The sequence below is a fragment of the Bombina bombina genome, chromosome 1 (assembly GCF_027579735.1).
Source record: "Bombina bombina isolate aBomBom1 chromosome 1, aBomBom1.pri, whole genome shotgun sequence".
NCBI classification, from domain to species: Eukaryota; Metazoa; Chordata; class Amphibia; order Anura; family Bombinatoridae; genus Bombina; species Bombina bombina.
Window position 1 is genome coordinate 1,182,147,617 of NC_069499.1, and position 24,485 is coordinate 1,182,172,101.

Genomic DNA, 24,485 nt, shown 5'->3' on the forward strand with positions numbered 1-24,485 from the left:
TGGCTCAGTGTATGGAAGTAATCGGCTTAATGGTAGCGGCAATGGACATAGTGCAGTTTCCCTGCCTACATCTCAGACCACTGCAACTCTGCATGCTCAGTCAGTGGAATGGGGATTACACAGATTTGTCCTCTCTACTAAATCTGGATCAAGAGACCAGGGATTCTCTTCTCTGGTGGCTATCTCGGGTCCATCTGTCCAAGGGTATGACCTTCCGCAGGCCAGATTGGACAATAGTCCTTAGTAGTATTTACAAGCTACTAAGGACTTTCGTCAAACATCTGCATTGTTTGTTGTCTACTCTGGACAGAGGAGAGGCCAAAAGGCTTCAGCAACTTCTCTTTCTTTTTGGTTAAGAAGTATTATCCGCTTAGCCTATGAGACTACTGGCCAGTAGCCTCCTGAAAGAATTACAGCTCATTCCACTAGAGCGGTGGCTTCCACATTGGCTTTTAAAAATGAGGCTTCTGTTGAACAGATTTGTAAGGCGGCGACTTGGTCTTCGCTTCATACTTTTTCTAAATTCTACAAATTTGATACTTTTGCTTCTTCGGAGGCTATTTTTGGGAGAAAGGTCTTATTTTTAAACTACAGTCACCACTGCACCCTATAGTTACTCCTTTCTCTTGCTTGTCTTCGGTCGAATGACTGGAGGTGGCAGTTAGGGGAGGAGCTATATAGACAGCTCTGCTGTGGGTGATCCTCTTGCAGCTTCCTGTTGGGAAGGAGAATATCCCACAAGTAATGGATGAATCCGTGGACTGGATACACCACAAGAGAAATAAATTTATCAGGTAAGCATAAATTTTGTTTTTTCTCTCCATTTGGTATTAGCTATTTAGCGCTCTTTTTTCTATAATTTTTCTCTTTCCCCAAATATCTCTGTAGGAAGCTTCCATTAGTTAAAAGAGCTTATACCACATCAGTGCAGAGAATATATCTCTACCAGTGGAATATTTTAACTACCTTTGAGTGGTATGTCAGTTTTTTGAAAAGCGTCAGGTTTTTACCTTATTGTATAAAATATTGTTTTCTTAAACTGATTTTTTATATGGGCTATAATTGAACTCACTTTGAAGTGCTGAAATTTAAAAAGTGCATAAAATACAAAAACTTAATATTACAGGAGCAATACCGCAAATGTTAGCCATTGGCTGCTTTGTTTTCACATGATTCCAACAGCAAGCAGTGGCTGGCAGGTCAGGTCACGATAAGCTTCTGTCAGTGCTGTGCAGCCTCTATCAGTATTGCTTGGCTGTAGTATAGGAGACATGAATTATTAAACGCGAGGAGGATACTATATAAAGGGAGTGTTGTGGGCTACTTTATTATTGATTCAGTGACAGTCTTGTTGCCCAACTCTTGCTTAAAGGGACAGTTTTTTCTGCTTAAAAAAAAGAAAGAAAACAATCTTCCAATCTCCTGGAGTTTATTCAATTGTTTACAAGTAGCTTGTTTACCCTTATTTTGGCATTTGAAATAGCGGATTTAGCCTGTGGTGTCCCCACTTATACTGAAAGTTTCTTGACTTAAGTCCAAGTTATTGACAGGCAATGTAAACACAGCCAGCAGAAGAAATTACACTCCCGGTGGAGTGTAGAACAGATAACTAATAAAATTATAATTTTCCATTAACGCTAAGAATTGGGCTTTGGTGTACAAGCAGATATAAGATAAGGAAGCAAGCAGATATAAGATAAGGAAGCAAGTGTGTGTACACAAAGCGATTACAATATGAGATTTTATTTTACCTGCAAGCTCAACCTATTTCAATAGGTTGTGGTTTCAAATCACAAAAACAGCAATTTCATATACACAAATAAACCTGAAAATGCAATTTCTCATACATCCTATACTCTGCGGCTGGTATAACAAGTTATTTCAAACACATTAAGGGAAAAACTATTTTACAGCATACTGTTTCTTTAACACAATAAGCTGAAAATCTATAATTTATTTAACAATCAGTTTACTTTGGAGCAAAAAAAGTGCCATGTAAAACACTTTTAAAACGTGTTCCAATAATGTAACACAAACACAACGCCATTATGAATTTATTAGTCTATTTGTACATTCTGCAAGATATATCAAACATTGTCCCTTTTATCCCTGAGGTAGTGAATTGTTTGATTCAATGATTAAAAAGACACAAGGCCATTAACACATTATGCTTTTATTCTACTTGTAGATTTTTATTAAAACATTTCATTATTTATTTATTTTTTTACTAACAAGTCGAGTAAGGCAGCTCCACAAATAATCTCCAAAAACGTGGAAATTAGTAGAGAAACACTAGTAAGATATAGTTTAAACTATGGTATAAACTAACTATGAGCATCAAAAAGCATAACCTTATGCTCTCTCTGTTTAAATTAATATTTTCTCCTGAGTGGGCCTCATAAATGTATCAGACACCAGAGATTCTGTAAAGCCCTGAGAAGTGTGGCATCCTGTTACATTCTGCCATCAGCCAGATCATAATATTCTGGAAAGAAAAACAAAAAATTGTGTGTGACAATAGGCTTCGTTAGATCATCTGTTTTATACAGAGCAATGTATGCCTAGTATTTAAGACTTGCACACTGTCTTTTCCAATCACTTTCATTTCTATGCTAAGTGCATCATCTATATTTACATATAAAACCAAATCCCAATTCATAAAAACCTGCAAATACCTATTTATCGTAAGCTTTTCAATTGTATAGATGGCATAATATCTCCCTCCCTAAATATTGAATGGTCACAGTTTGATACCACAATCTGTTTTTCAAATTCTACAGCCTTGACCAGTTGAAACCTTATTTTGTCCTGTTCTGAGTATTTTTTATGGTAGTTTGCACGGCTGGTTTTATCAATGTTTAAGTTGTTTATTATTCTCAGTTCACATGTTCCTAAACAATCAGTTTTTTTTGTTAAATAAAATTAAAAAATCTCAGATAAGGCTTCTAAGCTAAAATACACATTCTCATCATCAGACTGTTCATTTATAATTGCAATCAAGTGGATGTTTAAACCTGTTAGTTATAAAAGTATATGAAAACATTAATTGCACACATCATAAACTATTATTGGGTTAATGAATTAAAAAAAATCTACCTTCAAATAGGCATCTTCATTATGTTTTACTATCGCTTTGGTCAGAGACCATTTGCTTTTTTTTTAAGATATGTCCAAATTTTTGAGAAAATCATATTGGCAAGCTGGTGATACCCCTGTATCTTATAGCTTCTCAATTGTATAGCTATATTGATTACTAAATTGTTGCAGTTTTACTAATTGTTAACTTCATCTCTTCCAATGGATTAAAAATCAAGCAAAAACAACCAAGCTTAAATGTACAATGTTTCACACAGGAATTATGATGGATTGGAGCAACGATAGTAAACAAAATAACTGGCATAACAGAAGGAACAAAACGCTCTTTTCAGTCATGGGACTATTAAAAGAGTAGACACTATCTACAATAAGTTGCCACCTAATGAAGATGTAAGCTGATTTATATTGGGCTGTTTATGGTGCTAGATATCCCTCTGGGCCATTATATATATCATTAAATAAAAATGCATGTGTGCAACTTGCTCAAGCTGATAGTTACATTATTATGTTGAACATAAAAACTCCAATATAAATCTGTTACACGTCTTATAACCCACCACCTGCACCACCACTACCACATTTTTCTGTGTATATAACCATCACAAGTCTATCACTGTGTTGTGCCCTCTCATGATTTATAAATGACCCAATGCAGCTTCCACCTAGTCTCAGAAAGTGCATGTGGTGTGGCTATATTTCTCGTACCTGAAGCTGGAGGTACATCTGCACCCACTGTGCCAGTGGCACTCAGAGGAGGAGGAGGTGGCACTGCCCGTCTGTGGAGACATATCACATTCTGTTATCAAATGATCCTGCACTAAACTACTCAGGACTAATAAGCAGTGTGTCGCTGGTCTATACTAATATTTATTCACATGTATTATAATTGTGTGATGGTTATCTTTATGCTATGCATTCACAAGATAGGGTGTCCTGCATATAAATACATGGGAACTAAGGGTGCTCCAAGACTTGGAACTAAGGCACTAACAAATATTTCTACAAATCTCCTTATAAGCAGTGGAAAAAGGTACTTGTGGGTAATGATCATTTAGACTACATTGCTTGCATAAAACCCCTTTTCTCCTGTTAAGTGTGGTCAGTCCACGGGTCATCATTACTTCTGGGATATTAACTCCTCCCCAACAGGAAGTGCAAGAGGATTCACCCAGCAGAGCTGCTATATAGCTCCTCCCCTCTACGTCACCCCCAGTCATTCTCTTGCACCCAACAAATAGATAGGATGTGTGAGAGGACTGTGGTGATTATACTTAGTTTCATACCTTCAATCAAAAGTTTGTTATTTTATAATAGCACCGGAGTGTGTTATTCCTTCTCTGGTAGAGTTTGAAGAAGAATCTACCTGAGTTTTTTCTATGATTTTAGCCGGCGTAGTTAAGATCATATTGCTGTTTCTCGGCCATCTGAGGAGAGGTAAACTTCAGATCAGGGGACAGCGGGCAGATTAATCTGCAAAGAGGTATGTAGCAGCTTATTATTTTCTGACAATGGAATTGATGAGAATATTCTGCGATACCGATATAATGTAAACTCATCCTTAAATGCAGTAGCAGCAACTGGTATCAGGCTGTCATGTATGTATATTTTACACTTCAGTATTCTGGGGAATGGCACTTCACTGGAATTATACTGTATGCATAAGACTTTAGCCTATTTTGCAGGGACTAGCAACAGGCTTTTCAATAACACTTAATTTATTTAATGTTAAACGTTTTTTGCTGGCATGTAAAATCGTTTAATTTTCTGAGGTACTGGGTGAAAAAATGTTTTGGGCACTATTTTTTTCCACTTGGCAGTCGTTTTATTTAATTTATGACAGTTTACTGATCTCTCTCACTGTTGTGTGTGAGGGGGAGGGGCCTTTTTTGGCGCTTTTGCTACGCATCAAAAAATTCAGTCAGAAGTTCATTGTCTTCCCTGCATGATCCGGTTCATCTCTACAGAACTCAGGGGTCTTCAAAACTTGTTTTGAGGGAGGTAATCACTCACAGCAGAGCTGTGAGATTGTAGTTGACTGTGATAAAAAACGTTTATTTCTGTATTTTTTTTCTGCTATCAGGGTTAGTTATCCTTTGCTAATGGGAGCAATCCTTTGCTAAAATTGTGTTTTTACAAAGATTTGATGCTATAACTTTTCAGTTTATTAATTTTCAACTGTCATAACTTTTTCTGTGCTTCTTATAGGCACAGTACGTTTTCATATTATAGTAAATTACTTGAAAAGTATTTCCAAGTTGCTAGTTTATTTGCTAGTGTGTTAAACATGTCTGATTCAGAGGAAGATATCTGTGCTATATGTGCTAAAGCCAAAGTGGAGCCCAATAGAAATTTATGTACTAACTGCATTGATGCTACTTTAAATAAAAGTCAATCTGTACAAATTGAACATATTTCACCAAACAACGAGGGGAGAGTTATGCCGACTAACTCGCCTCACGTGTCAGTACCTGCATCTCCCGCTCGGGAGGTGCGTGATATTGTAGCGCCGAGTACATCTGGGCGGCCATTACAAATCACATTACAGGATATGGCTACTGTTATGACTGAAGTTTTGGCTAAATTACCAGAACTAAGAGGTAAGCGTGATCACTCTGGGGTGAGAACAGAGTGCGCTGATAATATTAGGGCCATGTCAGACACTGCGTCACAATTTGCAGAACAAGAGGACGGAGAGCTTCATTCTGCGGGTGACGGTTCTGATCCAAACAAACTGGATTCAGACATTTCAAATTTTAAATTTAAGCTGGAAAACCTCTGTGTATTACTAGGGGAGGTGTTAGCAGCTCTGAATGATTGTAACACAGTTGCAATACCAGAGAAAATGTGTAGGTTGGATAAATATTTTGCGGTACCGTCGAGTACTGACGTTTTTCCTATACCTAAGAGACTTACTGAAATTGTTACTAAGGAGTGGGATAGACCCGGTGTGCCGTTCTCACCCCCTCCGATATTTAGAAAGATGTTTCCAATAGACGCCACCACACGGGACTTATGGCAAACGGTCCCTAAGGTGGAGGGAGCAGTTTCTACTTTAGCTAAGCGTACCACTATCCCGGTGGAGGATAGCTGTGCCTTTTCAGATCCAATGGATAAAAAGTTAGAGGGTTACCTTAAGAAAATGTTTGTTCAACAAGGTTTTATATTGCAACCTCTTGCATGCATTGCGCCTGTCACGGCTGCAGCAGCATTTTGGTTTGAGTCTCTGGAAGAGACACTTGAATCAGCTCCATTAGATGAGATTACACACAAGCTTAAAGCCCTTAAGTTAGCTAACTCATTTATTTCAGATGCCGTAGTACATTTAACTAAACTTACGGCTAAGAATTCCGGATTCGCCATTCAGGCGCGCAGAGCACTGTGGCTAAAATCCTGGTCAGCTGACGTTACTTCTAAATCTAAATTGCTTAATATACCTTTCAAAGGGCAGACCTTATTCGGGCCCGGGTTGAAAGAAATTATCGCTGACATTACAGGAGGTAAAGGCCATGCCCTGCCTCAAGACAGAGCCAAACCTAAGGCTAGACAGTCTAATTTTCGTTCCTTTCGTAATTTCAAAGCAGGAGCAGCATCAACTTCCTCTGCACCAAAACAGGAAGGAGCTGTTGCTCGCTACAGACAAGGCTGGAGACCTAACCAGTCCTGGAACAAGGGCAAGCAGGCCAGGAAACCTGCTGCTGCCCCTAAGACAGCATGAATTGAGGGCCCCCGATCCGGGAACGGATCTAGTGGGGGGCAGACTTTCTCTCTTCGCCCAGGCTTGGGCAAGAGATGTCCAGGATCCCTGGGCGTTAGAGATCATATCTCAGGGATACCTTCTGGACTTCAAATCCTCTCCTCCAAGAGGGAGACTTCATCTGTCAAGGTTGTCAACAAACCAAATAAAGAAAGAGGCGTTTCTACGCTGCGTACAAGATCTTTTATTAATGGGAGTGATCCATCCGGTTCCGCGGTCGGAACAAGGACAAGGGTTTTACTCAAATCTGTATGTGGTTCCCAAAAAAGAGGGAACTTTCAGGCCAATCTTGGATTTAAAGATCCTAAACAAATTCCTAAGAGTTCCATCGTTCAAAATGGAAACTATTCGGACAATTTTACCCATGATCCAAAAGGGTCAGTACATGACCACAGTGGATTTAAAGGATGCTTACCTTCACATACCGATTCACAAAGATCATTACCGGTATCTAAGGTTTGCCTTTCTAGACAGGCATTACCAGTTTGTAGCTCTTCAATTCGGATTGGCTACGGCTCCAAGAATCTTCACAAAGGTTCTGGGTGCTCTTCTGGCGGTACTAAGACCGCGAGGAATTTCGGTAGCTCCGTACCTAGACGACATTCTGATACAAGCTTCAAGCTTTCAAACTGCCAAGTCTCATACAGAGTTAGTACTGGCATTTCTAAGGTCGCATGGATGGAAGGTGAACGAAAAGAAGAGTTCTCTCTTTCCACTCACAAGAGTTCCCTTCTTGGGGACTCTTATAGATTCTGTAGAAATGAAGATTTACCTGACAGAAGACAGGTTATCAAAGCTTCAAAATGCATGCCGTGTCCTTCAGTCCATTCAACACCCGTCAGTAGCTCAATGCATGGAGGTGATCGGCTTAATGGTAGCGGCAATGGACATAGTACCCTTTGCACGCCTACATCTCAGACCGCTGCAATTGTGCATGCTAAGTCAGTGGAATGGGGATTACTCAGACTTGTCCCCTACTCTGAATCTGGATCAAGAGACCAGAAATTCTCTTCTATGGTGGCTTTCTCGGCCACATCTGTCCAGGGGGATGCCATTCAGCAGGCCGGACTGGACAATTGTAACAACAGACGCCAGCCTACTAGGTTGGGGCGCTGTCTGGAATTCTCTGAAGGCTCAAGGACAATGGAATCAGGAGGAGAGTCTCCTACCAATAAACATTCTGGAATTGAGAGCAGTTCTCAATGCCCTTCTGGCTTGGCCCCAGTTAACAACTCGGGGGTTCATCAGGTTTCAGTCGGACAACATCACGACTGTAGCTTACATCAACCATCAGGGAGGGACAAGAAGCTCCCTAGCAATGATGGAAGTATCAAAGATAATTCGCTGGGCAGAGTCTCACTCTTGCCACCTGTCAGCAATCCACATCCCGGGAGTGGAGAACTGGGAGGCGGATTTCCTAAGTCGTCAGACTTTTCATCCGGGGGAGTGGGAACTTCATCCGGAGGTCTTTGCCCAAATACTTCGACGTTGGGGCAAACCAGAGATAGATCTCATGGCGTCTCGACAGAACGCCAAGCTTCCTCGTTACGGGTCCAGATCCAGGGATCCGGGAGCGGTTCTGATAGATGCTTTGACAGCACCTTGGACCTTCGGGATGGCTTATGTGTTTCCACCCTTCCCGATGCTTCCTCGATTGATTGCCAGAATCAAACAGGAGAGAGCATCCGTGATTCTAATAGCGCCTGCATGGCCACGCAGGACTTGGTATGCAGATCTAGTGGACATGTCATCCTGTCCACCTTGGTCTCTACCTCTGAAACAGGACCTTCTGATCCAGGGTCCCTTCAAACATCAAAATCTAATTTCTCTGAAGCTGACTGCTTGGAAATTGAACGCTTGATTTTATCAAAACGTGGTTTTTCTGAGTCAGTTATTGATACCTTAATACAGGCTAGGAAGCCTGTTACCAGAAAGATTTACCATAAGATATGGCGCAAATACTTATATTGGTGCGAATCCAAGAGTTACTCATGGAGTAAGGTTAGGATTCCGAGGATATTGTCTTTTCTACAAGAAGGTTTAGAAAAGGGTTTATCCGCTAGTTCCTTAAAGGGACAGATTTCAGCTCTGTCCATTCTTTTACACAAACGTCTGTCAGAAGTTCCGGACGTTCAAGCTTTTTGTCAGGCTTTAGCTAGGATCAAGTCTGTGTTTAAAACTGTTGCTCCACCATGGAGTCTGAACTTAGTTCTTAATGTTTTACAGGGTGTTCCGTTTGAACCCCTTCATTCCATTGATATCAAGCTGTTATCTTGGAAAGTTCTGTTTTTAATGGCGATTTCCTCGGCTCGAAGAGTCTCTGAGTTATCTGCCTTACATTGTGATTCTCCTTATCTGATTTTTCATTCAGACAAGGTAGTTCTGCGTACTAAACCTGGGTTCCTACCTAAGGTGGTCACTAACAGGAATATCAATCAAGAGATTGTGGTTCCATCTTTGTGTCCTAATCCTTCTTCGAAGAAGGAACGTCTGCTACACAATCTAGATGTAGTCCGTGCCCTGAAATTTTATCTACAGGCAACTAAGGATTTTCGACAAACGTCTTCCCTGTTTGTCGTTTATTCTGGTCAGAGGAGAGGTCAAAAAGCTTCGGCTACCTCTCTCTCTTTTTGGCTTCGTAGCATAATACGGTTAGCCTATGAGACTGCTGGACAGCAGCCTCCTGAAAGAATTACAGCACATTCTACTAGAGCTGTGGCTTCCACTTGGGCCTTTAAGAATGAGGCTTCTGTTGAACAGATTTGCAAGGCTGCAACTTGGTCTTCTCTTCATACTTTTTCCAAATTTTACAAATTTGACACTTTTGCTTCTTCGGAGGCTGTTTTTGGGAGAAAGGTTCTTCAGGCAGTGGTTCCTTCCGTATAAAGAGCCTGCCTGTCCCTCCCGTCATCCGTGTACTTTAGCTTTGGTATTGGTATCCCAGAAGAAATGATGACCCGTGGACTGACTGATAAATTCCTTTCTCCTGTAGTGTGGTCAGTCCACGGCCCGCCCTGTTTTTTATGGCAGGTAAAAAAAATTTGAATTATACTCCAGTCACCACTACACCCTTTGGCTTCTCCTTTCTCGTTGGTCCTTGGTCGAATGACTGGAGGTGACGTAGAGGGGAGGAGCTATATAGCAGCTCTGCTGGGTGAATCCTCTTGCACTTCCTGTTGGGGAGGAGTTAATATCCCAGAAGTAATGATGACCCGTGGACTGACCACACTACAGGAGAAAGGAATTTATCAGGTAAGCATACATTTTGTTTTCTCCCATGTAACTACCTCTTTACCCTATGCAGAGCAATATCCCTTACTTTGTCGTGTTCATGTTTTATTATTTGAATCCTTATCCATACTCACTAGTCTATATACTGATTATGCATAATACACACCAGGGTATCAATAGTGTCAATCTTATTTATAAGCAAGGCTACACAGCAGTGTCTGTATCCAATATCTACCATGTTTGTTTTTGTTGGAAGTATTGCACCAAAGGCTTTATATTCCGTACATACACTCACCAACATTACAGACTGCCAGCAGTCCGTATCCCTTACTAACATTACAGACTGCCAGCAGTGCGTATCCCTTACTAACATTATAGACTGCCAGCAGTCCGTATCCCTTATATACACACACTGGTGCACAGTAATGTGTCATTGGTCAATATGTGTAATATATACACATACTTACGTCATAGGTGTCCAATCTTTTCATTAAAGGCAACACTAACACTCTTTATTACTTTCTTTTTTAAGGCATGATGAGTCCACGGATCATCTTAATTACTAATGGCATATTCACCTCCTGGTCAGCAGGAGGAGGCAAAGAGCACCACAGCATAGCTCCCTTCCCTCCCAATCCAGTCATTCTTTGCCTACGTTAGTGATAGGAAGAGGTAAAGTGAGGTGTTAGATTAGATTCTTCAATCAAGAGATTATTATTTTTAAAGTAGTGCCAGAGTGTGCTGCTTTGTCCTGGGGTGTAGCCGTAGTCCATGTCAGTCTCTTCAGTAGAGCTTTGGTGGCTTTAAAGCAATGGGAACTTGTGGGACATAATTCTCACTGTGTTTACCATACATTTATGCTGCCCTAACCCTGAAGAAACTCAGTATTTTCTCTTCTTTCACAGGTCCATGTGAGGAATAGGACCTTGCAAACCTGGGAACTGCCTTTGCTGTCGGGCAGTATATGAGGTAAGTGCTGACTTTTATTTCTGGGGTTAAAGGAAAGGAACTCAGAAGAAGTTGGGCACTTACTTTGTATGGCTGGGATCATAAGGAAGCCCTTAATGGAAAATGGGCACTTTATTTCTCTTGTTAAGTGTAGTCAGTCCACGGGTCATCCATTACTTATGGAATATATCTCTTCCTAACAGGAAGCTGCAAGAGGATCACCCAAGCAGAGCTGCTATATAGCTCCTCCCCTCACATGTCATATTCAGTCATTCTCTTGCAGCCTAACTAAAGATAGGTCGCTGTGAGAGGTCTGTGGTGTTTTTTAACTTAGTTTATTTCTACAATCAAAAGTTTGTTATTTTAAATGGCACCGGAGTGTGCTGTTTATTCTCAGGCAGCATTAGAAGAAGAATCTGCCTGCGTTTTCTATGATCTTAGCAGACGTAACTAAGATCCACTGGCTGTTCTCATCTGAGGAGTGAGGTAACTTCAGAGAAGGGGAATAGCATGCAGGGCCCCCCTGCAAATGAGGTATGTGCAGTAAATTATTTTTCTGAGGAATGGAATTGACTGAGAAAATACTGCTGATACCATTGTAAAGTAAGTTCAGCCTTAAATGCAGTGATAGCGACTGGTATTAGGCTGATGAGTGTGTGTACACTGAATGTATTTTTCTAAGGAATGGAATTGACTCTGAAAATACTGTTAATACTGAAATAATGTATGAGCCTTAACTGCAGTAAAAGCGACTGGTAGCAGGCTTATTAATAACAATTCATAACTTTTCAAATGTATGTTTAAAACGTTTACTGGCATGTTAATCGTTTTTTGTGAGGTACTTGGTGATAAAACTTATTGGGGCATGATTTTTACCACATGGCCATCTTTGTTTTCTGCATAGAAACAGTTTTCTGAGCTTCCCCACTGTTGTAATATGAGTGGGAGGGGCCTATTTTAGCGCTTTTTTTGCGCAGTAAAAATTCAGTCACAATCTGTCTACTTCATCCTCCATGATCCAGATCGTCTCTAGAGAGCTCAGGGGTCTTCAAAATTCATTTTGAGGGAGGTAATCAGTCACAGCAGACCTGTGACAGTGTGTTTGACTGTGATAAAAACGTTAATTATTAAATTGTTATCCGTTTTTGGGTATTAAGGGGTTAATCATCCATTTGCATGGTGGGTGCAATCCTTTGCTAACTTAATACATTTACTGTGAAAAATTGGTTGCTATAACTATTTTGGTTCATTGTTATTTCAACTGTGACAGCTTTTTGTGCTTCTTAAAGGCACAGTAGCGTTTTTTATATTGCTTGTAAATTTATTTAGAAAAGTATTTCCAAGCTTGCTAGTCTCATTGCTAGTCTGTTTAAACATGTCTGACACAGATGAATCTCTTTGTTCACTATGTTTAAAGGCCAATGTGGAGCCCAATAGAAATTTGTGTACTAATTGCATTGATGCTACTTTAAATAAAAGTCAATCTTTACATGTAAAGAAATTATCACCAGACAACGAGGGGGAAGTTATGCCGACTAACTCTCCTCACGTGTCAGTACCTTCGCCTCCCGCTCAGGAGGTGCGTGATTTTGTGGCGCCAAGTACATCAGGGAGGCCCTTACAAATCACTTTGCAAGACATGGCTACTGTTATGACAGAAGTATTATCTAAATTGCCAGAATTAAGAGGCAAGCGCGATAGCTCTGGGTTAAGGACAGAGCGCGCGGATGAGGTGAGAGCCATGTCAGATACTGCGTCACAGTTTGCAGAACGTGAAGACGGAGAGCTTCATTCTGTGGGTGACGGATCTGATCCAGGGAGACTGGATTCAGAGATTTCTAATTTTAAATTTAAGCTTGAGAACCTCAGCCTATTGCTAGGGGAGGTATTAGCGGCTCTGAATGATTGTAACACGGTTGCAATTCCAGAAATATTATGTAGGTTGGATAGATACTATGCGGTACCGGTGTGTACTGACGTGTTTCCTATACCTAAAAGGCTTACAGAGATTATTAGCAAGGAGTGGGATAGACCTGGTGTGCCTTTTTCCCCTCCTCCCATATTTAGGAAAATGTTTCCTATAGACGCCACCACACGAGACTTATGGCAGACGGTCCCTAAGGTGGAGGGAGCAGTTTCTACTTTAGCTAAGCGTACCACTATCCCGGTGGAGGATAGTTGTGCCTTTTCAGATCCAATGGATAAGAAATTAGAGGGTTACCTTAAGAAAATGTTTGTTCAACAAGGTTTTATCTTACAGCCCCTTGCATGCATTGCGCCTGTCACTGCTGCGGCGGCATTCTGGTTTGAGTCTCTGGAAGAGGCCATTCGCACAGCTCCATTGGATGAAATTATGAACAAGCTTAAAGCACTTAAGCTAGCTAACGCATTTGTTTCTGATGCCGTCGTACATTTAACCAAACTTACGGCTAAGAACTCCGGATTCGCCATCCAAGCGCGCAGAGCGCTATGGCTTAAATCCTGGTCAGCTGACGTGACTTATAAATCTAAATTGCTTAATATTCCTTTCAAAGGGCAGACCTTATTCGGGCCCGGCTTGAAAGAAATTATATCTGACATTACGGGAGGTAAGGGCCATGCTCTACCTCAGGACAGGGCCAAATCAAAGGCCAAACAGTCTAATTTTCGTGCCTTTCGTAACTTCAAGGCAGGAGCAGCATCAACTTCCTCCGCTCCAAAACAGGAAGGAGCTGTTGCTCGTTACAGGCAGGGCTGGAAAGTTAACCAGTCCTGGAACAAGGGCAAGCAGGCCAAGAAACCTGCTGCTGCCCCCAAGACAGCATGAAGAGAGGGCCCCCTATCCGGAAACGGATCTAGTGGGGGGCAGACTTTCTCTCTTCGCCCAGGCTTGGGCAAGAGATGTCCAGGATCCCTGGGCGTTGGAGATCATATCTCAGGGATATCTCCTGGACTTCAAAACTTCTCCTCCACGAGGGAGAATTCATCTTTCAAGGTTATCAGCAAACCAAATAAAGAAAGAGGCGTTTCTACGCTGTGTACAAGACCTCTTACTAATGGGGGTGATCCACCCAGTTCCGCGGACGGAACACGGGCAGGGATTCTATTCAAATCTATTTGTGGTTCCCAAGAAAGAGGGAACCTTCAGACCAATCTTGGACTTAAAAATCCTAAACAAATTTCTAAGAGTTCCATCATTCAAAATGGAATCTATTCGAACCATCCTTCCCATGATCCAAGAGGGTCAGTACATGACCACAGTGGACTTAAAGGATGCCTACCTTCACATACCGATTCACAAGGATCATTATCGGTACCTAAGATTTGCTTTCCTAGACAGGCATTACCAGTTTGTAGCTCTTCCCTTCGGATTAGCTATGGCTCCAAGAATCTTTACAAAAGTTCTGGGCTCACTTCTGGCTGTACTAAGACCGCGAGGCATAGCGGTGACTCCGTACCTAGACGACATTCTGATACAAGCGTCAAGTTTTCAAACTGCCAAGTCTCATACAGAGATAGTTCTGGCATTTCTGAGGTCGCATGGGTGGAAGGTGAACGTGGAAAAGAGTTCTCTATTACCACTTACAAGAGTAACCTTTCTAGGGACTCTTATAGATTCTGTAGAGATGAAAATTTACCTGACAGAGGCCAGGTTATCAAAACTTCTAAATGCTTGCCGTGTCCTTCATTCCATTCCACACCCGTCAGTAGCTCAGTGCATGGAAGTAATCGGCTTAATGGTAGCGGCAATGGACATAGTACCATTTGCGCGCCTGCATCTCAGACCGCTGCAATTGTGCATGCTAAGTCAGTGGAACGGGGATTACTCAGATTTGTCCCCCCTACTAAATCTGGATCAAGAGACCAGAGATTCTCTTCTATGGTGGCTTTCTCGGCCACATCTGTCCAAGGGGATGACCTTTCGCAGGCCAGATTGGACGATTGTAACAACAGACACCAGCCTTCTAGGCTGGGGCGCAGTCTGGAACTCCCTGAAAGCTCAGGGATTATGGACTCAGGAGGAGAAACTCCTCCCAATAAATATTCTGGAATTAAGAGCAATATTCAATGCTCTCCTAGCTTGGCCTCAGTTAGCAACTCTGAGGTTCATCAGATTTCAGTCGGACAACATCACGACTGTGGCTTACATCAACCATCAAGGGGGAACCAGAAGTTCCCTAGCGATGTTGGAAGTCTCAAAGATAATTCGCTGGGCAGAATCTCACTCTTGCCACCTGTCAGCGATTTACATCCCAGGCGTGGAGAACTGGGAGGCGGATTTTCTAAGTCCCCAGACTTTTCATCCGGGGGAGTGGGAACTTCATCCGGAGGTCTTTGCTCAACTGATTCATCATTGGGGCAAACCAGATCTGGATCTCATGGCGTCTCGCCAGAAGGCCAAGCTTCCTTGTTACGGATCCAGGTCCAGGGACCCGGGAGCGGTGCTGATAGATGCTCTGACAGCCCCTTGGGTCTTCAACATGGCTTATGTGTTTCCACCATTCCCGAAGCTTCCTCGTTTGATTGCCAAGATCAAACAGGAGAGAGCTTCGGTGATTCTGATAGCGCCTGCGTGGCCACGCAGGACCTGGTATGCAGACCTAGTGGACATGTCGTCCTGTCCACCGTGGTCTCTGCCTCTGAGACAGGACCTTCTAATTCAGGGTCCTTTCAACCATCCAAATCTAATTTCTCTGAGGCTGACTGCATGGAGATTGAACGCTTGATTCTATCAAAGCGTGGCTTCTCGGAGTCGGTTATTGATACCTTAATACAGGCTAGGAAGCCTGTTACCAGAAAAATTTACCATAAGATATGGCGTAAATATTTATATTGGTGCGAATCCAAGAGTTACTCATGGAGTAAGGTTAGGATTCCTAGGATATTGTCCTTTCTACAAGAGGGTTTAGAAAAGGGCTTATCTGCTAGTTCGTTAAAGGGACAGATTTCTGCTCTGTCTATTCTCCTACACAAACGTCTGGCTGAAGTTCCAGACGTTCAGGCTTTTTGTCAGGCTTTAACTAGGATTAAGCCTGTGTTTAAGACTGTTGCTCCGCCGTGGAGCTTAAACTTAGTTCTTAATGTTCTTCAAGGCGTTCCATTTGAACCCCTTCATTCCATTGATATCAAGCTGTTATCCTGGAAGGTTTTGTTTTTGATGGCTATTTCCTCGGCTCGAAGAGTCTCTGAGTTATCTGCCTTACATTGTGATTCTCCTTATCTGATTTTTCATTCAGACAAGGTAGTTCTGCGTACTAAACCTGGGTTCTTACCTAAGGTAGTTACTAACAGGAATATCAATCAAGAGATTGTTGTTCCATCACTGTGTCCTAACCCTTCTTCAAAGAAGGAACGACTTTTGCATAATCTGGACGTAGTCCGTGCCCTGAAGTTCTATTTGCAGGCAACTAAAGATTTTCGTCAAACTTCTTCCCTGTTTGTCGTTTACTCTGGACAGAGAAGAGGTCAAAAGGCTTCGGCTACCTCTCTCTCTTTTTGGCTTCGTAGCATAATACGTTTAGCCTATGAGACTGCTGGACAGCAGCCTCCTGAAAGGATTACAGCTCATTCTACTAGAGCTGTGGCTTCCACCTGGGCCTTTAAAAATGAGGCCTCTGTTGAACAGATTTGCAAGGCTGCGACTTGGTCTTCGCTTCACACCTTTTCAAAATTTTACAAATTTGACACTTTTGCTTCTTCGGAGGCTATTTTTGGGAGAAAGGTACTTCAGGCAGTGGTTCCTTCTGTTTAATGTTCCTGCCTTGTCCCTCCCTTCATCCGTGTACTTTAGCTTTGGTATTGGTATTCCATAAGTAATGGATGACCCGTGGACTGACTACACTTAACAAGAGAAAACATAATTTATGCTTACTTGATAAATTTATTTCTCTTGTAGTGTAGTCAGTCCACGGCCCGCCCTGTCTTTAAGGCAGATCTAAATTTTAATTAAACTCCAGTCACCACTGCACCCTATGGTTTCTCCTTTCTCGTCTGCTTTGGTCGAATGACTGAATATGACATGTGAGGGGAGGAGCTATATAGCAGCTCTGCTTGGGTGATCCTCTTGCAGCTTCCTGTTAGGAAGAGATATATTCCATAAGTAATGGATGACCCGTGGACTGACTACACTACAAGAGAAATACATTTATCAGGTAAGCATAAATTATGTTTTTTATTGGGCATGAATTCTCCCTGTTACATAGGAGACGATATGCGACAGCTAGCGCAGACTCTGAGCATCTGACGATGGTGGTAGTCACATCTCCCGGCGGTTACTTATAAAATCATGCCGACCGGGAGATGACTGTGCTGATATCGCCCTAGGCGGGTGTAATTGAGCGTTTCTACGTTAGCTATCGACTGTATTAGATAGTCTCTGGGGCACTCTATCACATCTCCCGGCGGTTACATAAAAAACATGCCGACCGGGTGATGACTGTGCTGATATCGCCCTATGTGGGTGTAATTGAGCGATTTTACGTTTAGCTGACTACTGTATTAGTTAGTCTCTGGGGCACACTATCACATCTCCCAGCGGTAACATAAAAGACATGCCGACCGGGAGATGACTGTATTGTCAAGACTGTCAACGCCCATGAAGGGCGGTACTTGGGGAGACGCCATTTACATAGCGCGCCTTTTCATCTCCCGGTGGTTACATAAATCTATATGCCAACCGGGAGATAACTGTTATGTCAACGCTCACGAGGGGCGGTCCTTGGGGGAGACGCCATTTACATAGCGCGCCTTTTCATCTCCCGGCAGTTACATAAATCTACATGCCGACCGGGAGATAACTGTTATGTCAACGCCCACAAGGGGCGGTCCTTGGCAGCATTTGTATAACGCGCCTTTTTTTCCCTTCTCTTCCGGAGGGTTCAGAGAGATATGGTGTAGTTACTGGTCCTCTTACGCATCCTCATGTTATATGTGTAATTGGGACCGGAGACTGTTTTTCCCTGTTGCGGCGGGGTTCCGGATTAAAGTGAACATACTGCTCAGAAGGAGATAGTTTTCCTGTAAAGGCACCTTAGCAGTTTCCTGCTGAGGGGTATTGATAAATTGCTAAATTATTTACGCTGCCCTATTTACAGCAGTTAATTCAAAAGGGAAAAAAAGTTATCCTTTTTAAAATTTAAAGTGACAGTAACGTTTTTTTGCATTTATTAAAAAGTTAAGGAATTCTTTGAAAACTCTTGGTCCTTTTTGAATCAGAAATGGACCAAGAGGCTATGCAGAGTTGTTGCACAATGTTTAACCACCAACTCGCTGTTCCTCATGTATGTGAGGAATTTAATCCTTAGGGATAGTCCTTTTTTTTCAACATTTCCAAAGAGGATGTTGTTCAGAAATGTATTTACTATGTTTAATATACACAATTTTCTCCTTAGGAGTCCCAAATGTTATTGTCCTCACATGCAGTGCCCTGCACTTCCTCTATAACTCGTTTGAGTTACTTTTCTAGACTTCGCTCTTCTCATGTGTTCTGATGCGTTGTCTGCTTTCCCAATATTGCAGGGAAAGCATTAGAGGTAGATCAGACATTCAGCAAGCAAGGTTTCTAACACAGTGTAATTCCTCTTGTTGATGCTGAAGTTGTATCTTTTAAGTTTAAGCCACATCACCTCCGTCTGTTACTCAAGGAGGTTTTAGCTACATTGGACTCCTCAGCCATAGTTAAAAAAAAAGAAGAAGTTTTTTGTACACCAGGGCTTACAATTGCAGCCATCTGTGGGCATTGCTACCGTCACTAGTGCGGCAGCATATTGGTTGAAGTGGTGCCTGATGCTATCAGGAGAGAAACTTCTTTGAGTGAAATCCAGGATAGGATAAACGCCAATAAACTGGCTAATCCCTTTATTACGGATGCTTCCCTTCAAGTTATCTAAGCTGGGAGCAAAGATTGTGGGTTTCTTTATTCTAGCTTGCAGAGCCTTATGGTTAAAGCTTTGGTCTGCGGTTGTGTCCTTTAATTCTAAGCTTCTGTACCTTTTAGATAGTTCAGCATGCTAAGGCATTGGGTGGCTAAGTCTTGTTGCAACCCAAGGGTTGCAGGTTCAGTCCTCTGCGAGGTCCACTCAACGTTTCATCCTTCTGAGGTTGACAAGATGAGCAGTGCCTTGAGACCCTTACGGGTGATTAGACGTACTTTACAAGTACCCTGTACATTCATTCATAATTTTTAGCTATTCCTTACAAGGAGCAGACCTTGTTTGGACCTGGCCTGTCGGAGATTATCTCTGATATCACGGGAGGTAAGGGTCTCATTCCCCTTCAGGATACAGGAAAAGGACAACAGAGCAATTTTCGTTCCTTTCGAATCTTCAAGGGTAATTCTTTCTCTACTGCCTCCAAACAGGAACGGACTAAACCTGCATGGAGACCCTATCAATCTTGGAATAAGGCCAAAAAGCCTGCTGTTGAATCAAGGACAGCATGAAGGGCATGCCCCCGATCCGGGACCGGATCTTGTAGGGGGCAGACTTCCTTCTGTGCTCAGGCTTGGGTTTGAGATGTTCAGGATCTCTGGGCAATTGAGATAGTGTCCCAGGGATACAGGTTAGAGTTCAATAGTTTTCCTCCCAGAGGCAGGTTTCTGTTTTCAAGATTGTCTGCAGACCAGACACAAAGAGAGGCGTTCTTACTCTGCGTAAGAGACCTTTCCAACCTGGGAGTGATCGTTCCTGTTCCGGTGCAAGAACAGGGTTTGGGATTTTATTCCAATCTATCATGGTTCCCAAAAAGAGGGACCTTCAAGCCAATTTTAGATCTCAAGAGTCTAAACAAATTTTTTAAGAGTACCGTCCTTCTACATGGAAACTATCGTTCCATTCTCCCTTTGATCCAAGAGGGTCAATTCATGATAATAAGTGGATTAAAGGATGCGTACCTGCATGTTCCCATTTACAGGTATCATCACAAGTTCCTATGGTTTGCTTTTATTTACAAACACGTCCAGTTCGTGGCTCTTTCCTTCGGTCTTGCCACAACTCCCAGAATTTTCATAAGGGTTTTGGGATTACTGTTTGCTGTGCTTCGGTTAAGCATGCTCAAGCAACGGAACAGAGATTATACGGACTTGTCTCCTCAAATACTACTGGAGCAGGTGACAAGGGATTCTCTTCACTAGTGGTTGTCTTTGGATCATCTCTCCCAGGGAACCTGCTTTCCCAGACCATCTTGGGTGATTGTGACAACAGATGCCAGCCTTATAACATAGGAAGCAGTCTGGGGCACCCTAACGGGCTCAGGGAGTTTCAGTCAGAGTCTGTTCTACCTATAAACATTCTGGAGCTGAGAGCGATCATCAAGGCTCTTATGGCCTGGCCCAGTTAGCTTTGGTCCAGTTTCTCAGGTTTCAGTCGGACAATATACCTTCAGTGGCTTTCATCAATCATCAGGGAGGAAAGAGGAGTTCCTTAGCGATGACAGAGGTAACTGAAAATAATTCAGTGGGCGGAGGCCCATTATTGTTGACTGTTGGTGACCCTCATCCCAGGGGTGGACTACTGGGAGGCGGACTTCCTGAGCAGCCAGACCTTTCATCTGGGGGAGTGGGAACTCCATCCGGAAGTGTTCTCCAGCCTGATTCTCAGGTGGGTTCAGCCGGAATTAGATCTCTTGGCATTCCGTCAGAATACCAAGCTCCCGAGATACGGGTCGATGTCCAGGGATTCCCAGGCGGAACTGTTAGATGCTTTGGCGGTTCCTTGGACCTTCTCTCTAGTATATCTATTTCCTCCGTTTGCGCTTCTTCCTCGAGTCATTGCTCGAATCAAGCAGGTGAAGGCATCAGTGATCCTCATCGCTCCTGTTTGGCCTCGCAGGATTTGGTATGCAGATCTGGTGGACATGTCATCTCTGCCGACTTGGTGACTTCCATTGAGGAAGGACCTTCTAATTCAAGGGCCATTCCTTCACCCTCATCTAGTTTCTCTGAAGCTGATTGCTTGGAGATTGAACGCTTAATGGTTTCCAAGCGGGGGTTTTTCTGGCTCGGTCATAGAGACCATGATTCAGGCTTGTAAGCCTGTATCTAGAAAGTAGATATGGCGTTTATATCTCTATTGGTGTGAATCCACGGCTTGAAGACAGGCTTATCGACTAGTTCCCTGTATGGTCAAATCTGGGTCTTCTCTCTTTTGTTACCCACACGTCTGGCGGATGTTCCAGATGTGCAATTATTTTTGTCAGGCCTTGGTCAGGATCAGGCCTGTGTTCAAACCAGTTACTCCTCCTTGGAGTCTGAATTTAATTCTTAAGTTCTTCAAGGGGCTCCTTTTGAGCCTATGCATTCCTTAGATATTAAGTTGTTATCTTGGAAAGTTTTATTTCTGGTTGCCATTTCTTTGCCCGGAGAGTGTCGGAGATTTCGGCATTGCAGTATGAGTCTCCTTATCTTATTTTCAGTTCAGATAAGGTAGTTTTACGTACTAAATTAAGATTTCTTCCTAAAGTTGTTTCTGATCGCAACATTAATCAGGTGATTGTTGTTCCTTCCTTGTGTCCTAATCCTTCTTCTTAAAAGGGGAAGACTTCTGCACAATTTGGACGTGGTCCGTGCATTAAAGTTTTACCTTCAAGCGTCTAAGGACTTTCGTCAGTCTTCTGCTATGAGTATCATACGTTTTCCATATGAGACTGCTGGACAGCAGCCTCCAGAGAGGGTTACGGCTCATTCCACGAGGGTTGTTGTTTCCTCATGGGCGTTCAACAATGAGACTTCTATGGATCACATTTGCAAGGCTGCAACTTGGTCCTCTCTTCACAATTTTTCAAAGTGATACGAATTTGACGCTTTTGCCTCGGCTGAGGCTGTTTTGGGGAAAAAGGTTCTTCAAGCAGTGGTGCCTTCCGTTTAGGTTCCCTGTCTTGTCCCTCCCGTATCATCTGTGTACTCTAGCTTGGGTATTGAATCCCATTAGTAATTAAGATGATCCGTGGACTCATCGTGTCTTAAAAAAGAAAAGAAAATTTATGCTTACCTGATAAATTTATTTCTTTTTTGACTCGATGAGTCCACGGCCCGCCCTGTTCTTTTAGACAGGTTGTGGGTTATTATAAACTTCAGTCACCTCTGCACCTTGGCTTTTCCTTTCTCTTCCTAACGTTGGTCGAATGACTGGAGTGGGAGGGAAGGGAGGAGCTATTTATCAGCTCTGCTGTGGTGCTCTTTGCCTCCTCCTGCTGACCAGGAGGTGAATATCCCATTAGTAATGAAGATGATCGGTGGACTCATTGTGTCAAAAAATAAATAAATTTATCAGGTAAGCATACATTTTCTTTTTAGACATAGTGAGCAAATTTTAGGAATAATTAACATCAGTATTCTAAGATCAAACTGCTGAAAAAGTCTCCCCTGGTTCAGATATGAAGAGCTAGATCCATGTTGTGCTGCAACTAATTAAAGGGATAGTAAAGTCCAAATTAAACTTCCATGATTCAGATAGGGCATGTAATTTTAAACAATTCTCTAATTTACTTTTCTCATCAAATTTGCTTTATTCTCTTGTTATTTTTAGTTGAAAGCTAAACCTAGGTAGGCTTATATGCTAATTTCTAAGCCCTTGAAGGCCGCCTCTGCAGTTAACAGTTTTTCACAGCTAGAGGGCATTAGTTTGTGTGTTTCATATATATTATATTTTGCTCATGCACGTGAAGTTTTTTAAGAGTCAGCACTAATTGCCTGAAATGCAAGTCTGTCAAAAGATCTGAGATAAGGAGGCAGTCAGCCGAAGCTTAGATACAAGGTAATTACAGAGGTAAAAAGTATATTTATATAACAGTGTTGGTTCTGCAAAACTGGTGTATGGTAAATATAGGGATTATCTATCATTTTAAACAATAAAAATTTTGGTATTTACTATCCCTTTAAAAGAGGGTTTCTAAACAGTGCTAAACATGCTGTCAATTACAATTCATTTGTGATCAAAACCCTGCAATTAGGATTGTGATAACCTAAAATCAAAAGTGACAGAACAGTGTGAGGGTTCAGTTCTGAGCTCTCACAATACAATCCTGATTGTTTAAATAAATTAAAATAGAACTCAATAATAGACCCAAACATGTTATGAGGAAGTTGAGGTATCAAGATAAACTATTGTGGAACCTAGATTTAGGTACTTTTAGAAGTTGTAAGCTTACTATTGGAGCCTAGGCGATAAGTGTAATTGCAGGGAGAGCATTGAAAGTTACACTTACGCCTATAAGTAGCAGTACTTACTGCTGGCGAAGAAACTCTTTAAATGCTGCTCTTTGAAACCATCTGTAACATGATAACATGCAAAAAGCACACTGTTGCTTAAAATATTGAGGAACAAATAAAACACCAGAGAAGACACAGTAACCCCAAAGGTAACATACAGATCACTTCATGGGCGTCCGCAGAAATTTTTCCTGGGGTGGGGCAAAAAAAAAAAATAGAATACCCTAATAATATCAGTGGCAACATGTGAAGCAGACAGAGTTGCTCATTGTACGCATGAGCTGCACAAAATTTTAAACATGGTAGCTCATTGGTGTCAAAAAAGTGACTCAAGTTAGTGCTTATACTTAAATACAAGGATAGGCTTGTCAAATATGAATCTTTGAGCTAGCCCAAAACAAAGTTTTTGGAGCTGCAATATAATGATGAAATATTTTATTTATATATATATATATATATATATATATATATATACACACACAACACATAGATAGTCTGGCACTCTCTTGCACACACACAGCTAGATTAAAAGCAAAATGGAAAAGCTAATTTCAGCATTTGGCCAAATGATGTTAGCCCAGAACCACGTCAAGGTCTCTTCCTCCATAGGTCCATAACCTACAACTACAATGCATGCCTTCAACCAAACACATTGAGATACAAACAAGGGTGACACAGGCCTTTTGTAATTTCCATAGACATACAAAACACAGCAATGGACTGCACTCTCAAAACAGACCTAGTACACATCCCATGATCCTGCAAAATTCACAGCCCTGGGCACTAACAAGCACTCACAGATATCTGCATTGCTATTAGTGATATTAACACACCACAGAAAATCTGGCATTCTCTTGCAAGCATACAGCTAAATTAAAAGCAAAATGGAAGAGTTAGTTGTAATCTAGCTTTGTACTGGGTAGTGTGCCCGATTTATTACCCAGAGCAAAATTACAGGGGGGGGCAGGGTACTCCCCCTTAGCCCCCCCCCCTCCCTGGACGCCCATGGATTACTTACTGGTCGCTGTGTGCTGTAGAGTTTGGCAGAACATCCAAGTTTACATGTCTGACAGTTGGTTCCCTGTGTAGAATCTGTGGCTGTGACTGAAATGCTGGATAGACAGGATATGTTGGGTATTGTACAGGATATGGGTCATAATGATGGTGATACACCTGCGGCTCCTCCTCTTCTAGCTGCACGGGCACCACACAGGGCTGTAAAAGACAGACATGTTACATCCCACAATGTTTACAGCAGGCCCTATTGGTAAG

General features: G+C 42.1%; 1 protein-coding gene across 1 annotated transcript in view; it reads right to left on the bottom strand.

Moving 5' to 3' along the window:
• Positions 1-2,157: 2,157 nt before the first annotated feature.
• The window catches only part of PRR29 (proline rich 29), a 29,106-nt gene continuing 6,778 nt past the window's right edge, over positions 2,158-24,485 (bottom strand). Inside the window, exons 5-7 of the mRNA XM_053694338.1 lie at positions 24,232-24,428; positions 3,802-3,872; positions 2,158-2,485 (exon numbers count right to left, since the gene is read on the bottom strand). Coding sequence (XP_053550313.1) covers positions 2,454-2,485; positions 3,802-3,872; positions 24,232-24,428 — 300 coding nt within the window. The 3' untranslated portion in view covers positions 2,158-2,453. The remainder of the gene's footprint in view (positions 2,486-3,801; positions 3,873-24,231; positions 24,429-24,485) is intronic.